The following is an 11,329-nucleotide window of genomic DNA, read 5'->3' on the forward strand; positions in this document are numbered from 1 at the left end:
CTCAGCCACAGTGACCATTGGGTTCTTCTTTGCCTCTCTCACCAAGGCTCTTCTCCCCCGATAGCTCAGTTTGGCCGGACGGCCAGCTCTAGGAAGGGTTCTGGTCGTCCAAACGTCTTCCATTGAGGATTATGGAGGCCACTGTGCTCTTAGGAATCTTAAGTGCAGCAGAAATTTTTTTGTAACCTTGACCAGATCTGTGCCTTGCCACAATTCTGTCTCTGAGCTCTTCAGGCAGTTCCTTTGACCTCATGATTGTCATTTGCTCTGACATGCACTGTGAGCTGTAAGGTCTTATATAGACAGGTGTGTGGCTTTCCTAATCAAGTCCAATCAGTATAATCAAACACAGCTGGACTCCAATGAAGGTGTAGAACCATCTCAAGGATGATCAGAAGAAATAGACAGCACCTGAGTTACATATGAGGGTCACGGCAAAGGGTCTGAATACTTATGACCATGTGATATTTCAGTTTTTCTTTTTAATAAATTTGCAAAAATTTCTACATTTCTGTTTTTTTCTGTCCAAGATGGGGTGCTGAGTGTACATTACTGAGAAATAAAATGAACTTTTTTGATTTTGGAAAATGGCTGCAATGAAACAAAGAGTGAAAAATTTAAAGGGGTCTGAATACTTTCCGTACCCACTGTATTTGGTCGTCTGTATAAGTTCTGATGATTATGTCTTCCCAGGGGGACTCCCAGGACATATGAGACGGGTTTTAGAGAGACTGGCTCAGCTGGTCCTGCTCTGGGTATGATATCAATACATATCTGGAAGATTCATGTTCCCTTTATTTCTTAATTTGTCTTTAAGGTCCTCCAACCATTTTACCATCCAGTGACCGGACTGCAGCCCAGATTGTCCTGAAAGACATGATGTTGGTGTCCTGACTGGAGACACCAGGGTTGATGTTTGTCCTGAAAGACATGATGTTGATGTCCTGACTGGAGACACCAGGGTTGATGTTTTACAAGTTTTTATGGAAAATAAAAACAGACAGACAATGAGCTGTAAAAATGACCTCAGGTCTCTGATTCTGCTTCTTATTGGTCCATCAGGGATGTTGTGTCTCCGTCAAGTGGCTGAAACCAAGAACTCCATCCGGTCTGTACTGGACTCCATCTCTTTCAGAGTCCAGGTCCACTTATTTCCAGCAGACTTCCGAAGAGACGCCGTGGACCAGTCCCTTATTGTAGACGTTCATCACAGCTCTCCACAGTCTGGTACTTCACATTAATCCCAGCTCTCTGGAGAGGACCGGGTCCACCTCACAGAGAGCAGAGACCAGAACCGAGCTGGCCTCACGTCCTTTTCTTCTCACCGTGTCCACCACGTCTCGGGCTTTGTCTGCTCGGCCTCGTGGTCTGGCTGAGTCCATTTCACCGTCAGTTAGAACACCTCGCTGAAGGAGGTGATCCAGAAGCTGGTTCAGAACTGGATCAGACACTCGAGTCACCAACTGGGCCCGAACCAGCAACAGCATGTCTTCTGGGGGATAACTGTTCTCTGTGGAGAATGTGTCCTCTGCTGGGACATTCCTCCGTGGATCTGGACCATCTGGACCTGGAGAAATGGGGAAATACTGTTAGGTTGTGTTCTCCTTTAAGAAGTAATCAGAAACCTAAAGGGAGAGATCCATATTTCATATTTCATCTGTTTACCTAGATGGAGACTTGTCTTTCTAACCTGTCTCTGTGTCTAACCTCCGTCCCCGTCCTCTGTCTCTGTGTTGGGACTCTAACCTGCGGCAGATTTCCAAGGGCTATAGTTACCTGGTCCACAGTTGGGTTCACCGGCTCTCTCACTTTTGTCCTTCTTTATACACTCATTTCTTCCCTGTTTCCCACTAGAAGAGTTGTATTTTATTTGACCCCTTGAAGCAATTCATTACTCACTGCTCATTTCAAAACATATTTTTACTTCATTTATTCTTCCATGGAGCAGTATTCAGAGCAATAGTTACCTGGTCCTCAGATCTCTGCAGGGTAAATCCAGACAGCTAGCTAGACTATCTGTCCAATCTGAGGACTATGGTTACCTGGTCCTCAGATCTCTGCAGGGTAAATCCAGACAGCTAGCTAGACTATCTGTCCAATCTGAGGACTATGGTTACCTGGTCCTCAGATCTCTGCAGGGTGAATCCAGACAGCTAGCTAGACTATCTGTCCAATCTGAGGACTATGGTTACCTGGTCCTCAGGTCTCTGCAGGGTAAATCCAGACAGCTAGCTAGACTATCTGTCCAATCTGAGGACTATGGTTACCTGGTCCTCAGATCTCTGCAGGGTGAATCCAGACAGCTAGCTAGACTATCTGTCCAATCTGAGGACTATGGTTACCTGGTCCTCAGGTCTCTGCAGGGTAAATCCAGACAGCTAGCTAGACTATCTGTCCAATCAGAGTCTCTATTGACAACTAAAACTACTTCTGAACGAGACATGTTCCACCAAAACAACTTCCTTCCTGAGACTAATGAGCAGCGGCACAGTGGCTCTGTCCGGAGCTTAGCCCCGCCCACATTGATTCTGATTGGTTTGAAGGAATTCCAACAGCTTGAATAATGACCGAGATGTGAAGGTCTCTGAATGCATATCAGAGCTTCCATATCTATTGGTTGGTATGACTGCGGTCTAACGGGGACATCAAGTGGAGTTCTGCTGCAGGGGGGTCAACCCTCACCTCTCAGACGCACGTCACACTTCAGGACTTCTGTCCTCTCGCTGTCCTGGAATATTAAAGTCACGTCCTCTGGGATCGTCTCCAGGAGAACTTGAAACGTTGGATGGTAATTTGGTCCATACCTTAAGTGAAATGGAGCTCTCTGAAACCAGAAGACACGAGACAGTTTTAGATCTGGCTGATGGGAACATGTCTTCAACATGAGGACGGTGTTAGCACCACAAGACCCTGGACTCACTTCAGGCTGGATCCTGTGGACACCAGGCTCACAGTGGACACTGTAACTCTGACCAGATCTGACATCACAGTAGGAAGGGATGGGGATGTGCTCGGCGTCTTCGTATTGCTCTTTGACCTTCAACAGGACATTTACTGGTTTAGTTTAGTCCGCAAAACAACAAGAGTCCACAACGTCCAGAATAAAAACACATCAATCAGACTGGAGGTCCATTATTAAAAGGGTTGGTCCTGGTTCATCATGTTTTCATTTGGAAGGCTGGAAGACTCCTGTACAGCATCGCCACGTAGCGGCTAATTAACTAGCCTGAGCCACATAGCGGCTAATTAACTAGCCGGAGCCATATAGCAGCTAATTAACTAGCCTTAGACACATAGTGGCTAATTAACTAGCTTGAGCCACATAGAGGCTAATTAACTAGCCTGAGACACATAGCGGCTAACTAACTAACCATCGCCACGTAGCGGCTTATTAACTAGCCTGAGACACATAACGGCTAATTAACTAGCCTGAGCCACATAGCGGCTAATTAACTAGGCTAAGCCACATAGCGGCTAATTAACTAGCCTGAGACACATAGTGGCTAATTAACTAGCCTGAGACACATAGCAGCTAATTAACTAGCCTGAGGACAACGCTAGCTCTCAGACTGATGTTTACCACAGCGTGAGGAAGATAAAGTAAAGCGTTGAGGCGGACGGGGAGAACATCAGACAGCGTTACCTCATTTAAAGGGACGTTGCCAGGCAGCAGCAACACATTGAGTACTGGACCAGCAGTGTACGAAGATCGGAGGAACAGCAGAACTTGGGTCTCTATCGGCAGCGAGAGGTTCACAAATTTTTAAAGAAATCCAGACGAGGCCCAAGAGAGAGAGGTGGGGGACCTTCAGGACCACATGAGTGTCTGTAATCTTCAGCGGCTCCAAGATGCTCATCCCATCATCAGAGATGTGGACGACAGACAGCAGGCCGTCAACAAGCAGCGCTGGGGGGGCAGAGACCTGTTAACCTTTCTGGTACTGGTCCAAGCTTCATCTACCCTTCATCTGGTTCTACTGGACCCACCCCCCCCCCCCCCATACATACACAGACACACACACCTCTACCCTTTATCTGGTTTACTGGACCCCCCACACACACACCTCTACCCTTCATCTGGTTCTACTGGAACCCATGGTCATTCACTCTGGACCCCCCCCCCCCCCCCCCCCCCCCCACCTGTACCTTATTTTTTAATTAGTTCCACATGTGATCTGTCTGGAGAGCGTGTTAAGTCTTGTGTATAACTAGTACCCATGAGTACACATCTGTGCAGTAGTACTACTTCCTGTCTTACCTTCCTTGGTGTCACAGTGGGGGAGGTGGAGCTGACAGACTGCTCCATCCTCTGAACACTTGATGTCAAACAGCGGCCCTGCAGCCATCCTGCCAGCTGATGGAGGAGGCTCTCATCCCATGGGACAATGTTGTACCGCAGCTCCGCCTCCTGGGACATAACAAACACCAGTCCGGTCAGAGCACACCGGAACACACCTGGACCAGGACACCTGAACCTGTGGGACACAGAAGGGCCAATCACAAGCCAGCTCTCCCTCTGTGGGTCCAACAGTGAGCTGAGTTAAAGCGTGCTCTGTGTTTTATTCATCTCGTACGGAGAGTTGTCCACGTTTCAGTCTTCCTTCCTGAACTAACAACCTGCGATCATCCGACCGTCTGACACACAGATCAGGGATCCTTCAGCTGATCTAAAACAGCGTGTCAGCATCCACCCAGGCTCTAAAACACGTTGGCAGCAACTGATTGGGGCTAAAGTCAGGCGTAATCTGCCCGGCAACACAAACACAAAAACTCCTCCAGCTTTAGTCCTGGTAAAAAGTCCTAAAACTAGAAATGGGATCACTGCTGACTCAGAAAGTCTCTCTGGATGAGAGAGAAGCAGCAGCTGCAGGAGGAAGAAGGGAACGAGCTTTAAAAGTGGAGGGTAAGCACTGGAAGCAGGGACAGGTGACGTGGGGGGGGGGGGGCAGTTCTGCTGGAGTCTCCTGATCCAGTATAAAGAGATAAAGGGGACATTAGATTAAAGTGGAGCTGCTGAATGATGAAGGACTGGGCATTGGAGGACTGGGTTACCTGTATGAAGTCTCTCCAGACTCAGTCAGCAGCTCAGCTGTGAAGGGGGACATTTCCTGGAAGAAGAAGAAGAAGAGTTGATTAGAAACTGCCCCCCCAACTCTCACAGTCCTGTCTATGTGACAGGATCCTCACCACTTCCCTTTCTACTCCACGTGCACTATTTCCTCTGTATCCACCACTTCCCTTTCTACTCCACGTGCACTATTTCCTCTGTATCCACCACTTCCCGTTCTACTCCACGTGCACTATTTCCTCTGTATCCACCACTTCCCTTTCTACTCCACGTGCACTATTTCCTCAGTATACGTGCACAGATGAAGCCTGCAGGACTGTCTGACAGCAGCTCGTGGTTTCAGAGATGAGGAAGAAGAGAAGAGATTGACTGAGTTGATGATGAAGAGGAAGAGAAGAGAGAGAGGAGAAGGTAAAGGAACAGTAAACCCTGGAGGGGGTCACACTGAGGACCCCCCCCCCCCAGTCTGACCACTGCCAGATGAATTAAATGTTAAAGTGAAAGACTGACATCTGGATGGAGAGCCTCTCCACACACAAGCTGCTGCTGCTTCAACCTCTCTGGACCATCAGGAGACAGCTGGTCCTCTCTGCTGTCCTCACACACATCAGGGTCTGTCTTTGATGGAGACGGATCTGGGAGACAAGAGGACACAGCAGAGGGTAAACTCCCTTTGGGAAATCCTGGTGACCCACATTAATAAAGGTCTAGCAGAGGTCCATCAGAGCCCTTTGGAGCAGGTCTTTCTCCTCATGGTTCCTGTTGCTATCTACTGACAACTTTCAATAAAGTCCCAATGGAGATATTAAATCATGGTTAAGTCCAGACCACGTCCAAAGTGGGTCGGTACAAAGTCAAGACTGAGTTTCTCCAATAACATTCAACAGAAATGAGAGACTGAAGACAGAGAAGAAGAAAGCAGCAGACCTGCTGTGGTTACTGGACCAACCAGAACCTTAAAGCTCCAGCAGCTAGTCTCCAGTTCTGGTCCTGCTTTAACAGCCCCGTTATGTTTCTTTGAGATATTTACTCACCTGCTTCCTGTCTGGCAGGTGCAGCCCTGTAGACTCTGTCCTCCACCCTGAAGGGATAAAAATGAATAAAGCAGTTATCTTCTGGGGAGAGGTCCACTAAATCCTCATCAGATGAACCTTTAACTTATTTCCTTCAGTCAGACTGATCTCAGAGCTGTGACTAAGATGAAGTGATCAGCTGTTTAGTGTTGAAATGAGAGAAGAAACACTGAGATCAGATTTGATGGTTGGACAGGTTGATGTCTCTGATCATGATGTCATGCTGTCAGCTGGAATCCAGATTTATTTCCTGCAGACATCAACACAACAACAACAGTCGTCTTCACATCAACTCAAACACATGATCACAACAAGCTTCTGGCTCATCTGATTGGCTGACTGTCCTCTCTCTCCTCTCACAGCTTCACTGAGAAGGTTGGAGGTCTACAGGAAATACTGGATCTGTGCGTTAATCATGTAGGCGCTGTGGAAGACGGCTGCCTCTCCAGTAGCTCTCCGGTTTTCTAGCTCCTTTACTTCCTCGAGTGCAGTCCTGCTCTCCTACGCTCCCCTACTATCTCCTGTTTTTGTCTACTTGTTGTGTGGAGACTTTCTTTCTCTGTCCCCGCTGCCTGCTGTTTTCCTGGGAACTTTTGAAATGGATTTGATTAACTGATCACTCAGCGCTATTGACAAGATTTTTTCAGCCAAGCATGCTTCACTGGGGGAGACGACCTTTCCCGGTGGAACATAAGCTGCAGGCTACGCTCGCGATTCTTGGGAAAATTTTGCAAGCGGTCTGCTTGGATGTAGAAGATTTGTGGATAATTGGAATTCTGTTGGGAGGTTCTCTGGTCCTGGGATTTGAAATCTCCCTAAATCATTGTAAAATTGGTAAGACAGCCGCCAGTAAAATTGCCCCAAGGCTGTCAGGGAACTTAAAGAGGGTTTGAATGTATTGAACGAGAAGCTGAAGGTTTTACATCAGAGGGCTGATCAGAACGGTGAACTGTGTCGTAACATCTCAGACTGTGGAAGCGCAGAGGAGGATGGACTCTATCGGGGCTCAGTCGGTGGACTCCAAGGCCCAGTTGGTGGACTCCATCGGGGCCCAGTCGGTGGACTCCATCGGGGCTCAGTCGGTGGACTCCATCGGGGTTCAGTCGGTGGATCTGCTTCGTGCAATCACCGGATTGACAGTGAAGGTAGAAGAGCTTTTGAAAACAATACATGAATTTGACGCACAGATGTCGCTGAGAATTAGAGAGATTGACGGACACTGATTCGGACAATGCCACCGAATCCACCTAAATTGGATTTAAACTGATTGTCTTTTTGACCAAAAATCCCTTCATGTGACCACATGTACTGTGTATTGTCCTGGGTATCATTATGATCTTGTGTTTGTGTTGTATTCTTGTCTTTTTTCTCCTTCTCATGCTGTATCGGATGCTGGTAACTTTAATTTCCTTGAGGGAGTCATCCCAAAGGGATTAATAAAGCTAAGTCTAAGTCTTTGACCTATTTAATTGTGTTAAAAGTGAACCATATGAAGTTGGCCATGTCGTCTATAGTGAAAAAGTTGGAGTTACAGCCAATGAGATCCATCTAGCTTTTACACAGCTAGCTGATAATAAAGCTAGCGGATCTGATCATATTACTGCAGAGCACCTGAAGTGGGCCAGCCCGAGGGTTGCAGTTCTTCTTGACATTTGTTTTACTGGTTAATGTCTCATGGGGTGTTACCAGACTCTCTGGTGCCTGTCATTAAGGACAAAGCAGGAAAGGTGGGGAGTGTGGATAATTATAGACCTATTGCTTTAGCTAGTGTATTATCAAAAGTCTTGGAAAGAATTTTATTAGATAGGTGTGTGTTTATTTGTATAGTTCAGATAACCAGTTTGGTTTCAAAGCCAAGCATGGCACTGATCTATGTATCTATGCACTTAAGGAAATGGTGGGACACTACAGAAGACAAAAATCCTCTGTTTTTATTGGTTTTATTGATGCCTCCAAGGCTTTTGACTGAGTTAACCACCACAAGCTGTTTTTAAAACTGAGCCAAAGAGGAGTACCAAATGGTATAATCAGGATCCTGGCTTTTTGGTATTCCAATCAGAGCATACAGATCAAATGGGGGGATGTCTTCTCCACTCCGTTTGGTGTTGGTAATGGCGTCCGTCAGGGGGGGATATTATCACCGGCCCTCTTTAATATTTACATGGATGACCTGTCTGACCAGCTTAGACAGTGTAAGACAGGATGCATGATGGGTAACATGCTAGTGAACCATCTCATGTATGCAGATGACTTGACTGTTGTCTCCCCTAGCAGTGCAGGGTTTCAAGAGCTGTTAAATATATGTTCCAATTATGGGGTTGAATATGACGTGAAATATAATGGCAAAAGAGTCTGGTTATGATCTGTAGAGTGAAAGAGGATAAGGACCTAATTTTTCCATCTTTCCATCTTGCGGGGCATGTGCTAACTGTTGGATGCAAATTAAGTATTTGGGTCACATCATAACAGATCAAATGTCAGATGATGAGGACATGTATAGGCAGCGTCGCATGTTATATATGCAGGCTAACATACTTGCCAGGAAGTTTTCCTGGTGTTCTGTTAGTGTCAAGATTAACCTCTTTAAAGCATATTGTACAGCGTGTTACACTGCCCCCATGTGGGTCAAGTTTAAAAAGGCGAGCTACAATAAGCTGCGGGTCGCTTATAATGACTGTTTGCGCATTCTAATTGGGAAACCCAGGTGGTGTAGTGCAAGTGGTGTAGTGCAGGTGGTGTAGTGCAAGTGAATTGTTTTGTCAAGCAGGAGTTATTACCTTCTCCGCTTTACTGAGGAATTTGATGTATAAATGTATCGGTCGCTTGAATTCTTCTTGTAACTCTGTCATTTCACATCTGATTGACCCGAGGTTCAGTGCTTTGCGATACCAGTCCCCCTTATGGGATTACTGGTATAGTTGTCTTATTTAATTGGTGTCTGTCTTGTGTTTCTGTATGTTTTCTGTTGTTGCTGTTGTATTTTATGGACCATGAGTCTAATAATAAAGGCTATCTATCTAAGTCTGATACTAACTGATACTAACTAGTTCAATACTGCTGAGACCAGCATGGACTGAGTCCAACCCTCTACTGACCTCAGAGTCTCCAGTCTACAGTCTGGACTCTCCAGAAAACCACATAACAGCTTAAGTCCTGAATCATGCAGCTTGTTGTCCCACAGGTTCAGCTCTCTCAGATGGGAGGGGTTGGACTTCAGAGCTGAGACCAGAGAAGCACAGCTGGTCTCTGACAACGTGCAGCTCTCCAATCTGAATAAAGAATCAATAATGATGATGAAAATCAATTTCTAACTGAACAAAAACTTTATTGATCCTTTAAACAGCTGCATTTAGAAACATGCTTTGGTCTCTTGCTTTTCATCTACATGCCCGTGTGTGTGTGTGTATGCGTTTCTGTAGGTGTGTCTGTGTGTGTGTGTGTATATGTGTGCGTGTGAATGTCTGTGTGTCGTGTACGTGTTTCTGTAGTGTGGTGTGTGTCTGTCTGTGTCTGTGTGTCTGTATCTTTGTGTGTGTCTGTTTGGGTGTGTGTGAGTATGTGTGTGTGGTCTGTCGTGTGTCAGTGTGTTTGTGTGTGAAGTAAATTGCCATATTGCTCTCAGTCACACACACCTCATCTGTCCCAGGTGAGGTCTACATATAGAGTTACCCCCCCTGACCTCATCATCGCATCATCATCATCATCATCATCATCATCATCATCATCAACAGTAATTATGATCCGTATATTGAATATAGGTGTCAGCATGATTATAAATGACATGCATTGAAGAGGATCAAACAGAAATCAGAGTAATGGCTTAACAGTTAATAAGCACAAGTCTTCTGGGACTGCAGACTGAATGGACTACAAGAACCATCAACATAGGAACTACAGAACATTACTACTTGGTAGATGGAAGTTGTGTGTGGACATGAATTAGTTTCAGTTGTTAATTAAAGATATTTAGATCTCTAATAGTAACCGAGTCAGGGAACTGACCTCAGAGTCTCCAGTCTACAGTCTGGACTCTCCAGAAAACCACACAGCAGCTCCAGTCCTGAATCCTGCAGCTCGTTGGTACTCAGGCCAGCTCTCTCAGATGGGAGGGGTTGGACTTCAGACCTGAGACCAGAGAAGCACAGCTGGTCTCTGACAAACTGCAGCTCCACAATCTGAATAAAGAATAAATGATGACGATGAAAATCAATTTCTAATTCAAAAATACTTTATTGATCCTTTAAACAGCTGCATTTGAAAACATGCTTTAGTCTCTTTGTTTTCATCTACATGTCTGTGTATGTGTATGTGAGAGATGGGCTCCATTCTGGGGCCTCTTCTGTTTAACATCTACATGCTTCCACTGGCTCAGATTATGGAGAAAAACAAAATAACTTACCATAGTTATGCTGACGACACACAAATTTACATAACCTTATCGCCAGGGGACTATAGCATACAAAACTGACAAGGATCAAACAAAATTACGACACTGGATGTGCCAGAACTTTCTGAAATTAAATGAAGGAAAAAACTGAGGTAGTTGTTTTTGGAAAAAAAGAGGAACGATTAAAAGTCTGCACTCAGCTTCAAACAAACAATTTTAAAAACAACAGACAAAGCCAGAAATCTGGGGTAGTCATGGACTCAGACCTGAATTTTAACAGCCACATTAAGACAATAACAAAGTCAGCCTACTATCACCTTAAGTATATCAAGGGTTAAAGGACTTATGTGTCAACAGGACTTGGAAAAAACTGGTCCGCTGTCATCTTCAGTAGACTTGACTACTGTAACAGGGTCTTTACAGGTCTAAAAAATCAATCAGACAGCTGCAGCTGATTCAGAACGCTGCTGCTCGGGTCCTCACTAGACCAAGAGACTGGGATCACATCACTCCAGTCCTCACTAAGACCAAGAGACTGGATCATATCACTCCAGTCCTCACTAAGACAAGAGAGGGATCACATCACTCCAGTCCTCACTAAGACCAAGAGATGGACCTCATCACTCCAGTCCTCACTGAGACCAAGAGACTGGATCACATTACTCCAGTCCTCACTAAGACCAAGAGACTGGATCACATCCCTCCAGTCTCACTAAGACCAAGAGACTGGATCACATCACTCCAGTCCTCACTAAGACCAAGAGACTGGATCACATCACTCCAGTTCTGAAGTCTTTACAC

The 11,329-nt window shown here is 45.7% G+C and overlaps 1 protein-coding gene across 1 annotated transcript; it reads right to left on the reverse strand.

Moving 5' to 3' along the window:
- Window positions 1–1,179: 1,179 nt before the first annotated feature.
- On the reverse strand, window positions 1,180–3,763 carry LOC116678666 (uncharacterized; the record flags this gene model as incomplete). The annotated part of the gene is made up of 4 exons (XM_032508435.1): window positions 1,180–1,567; window positions 2,683–2,824; window positions 2,921–3,037; window positions 3,644–3,763. Coding segments are annotated over 4 exons (714 nt in total), but the record flags the coding sequence as incomplete, so codon positions are not given.
- Window positions 3,764–11,329: the final 7,566 nt, after the last annotated feature.

The sequence above is a fragment of the Etheostoma spectabile genome, unplaced genomic scaffold (assembly GCF_008692095.1).
Source record: "Etheostoma spectabile isolate EspeVRDwgs_2016 unplaced genomic scaffold, UIUC_Espe_1.0 scaffold00007636, whole genome shotgun sequence".
NCBI lineage: Eukaryota > Metazoa > Chordata > Actinopteri > Perciformes > Percidae > Etheostoma > Etheostoma spectabile.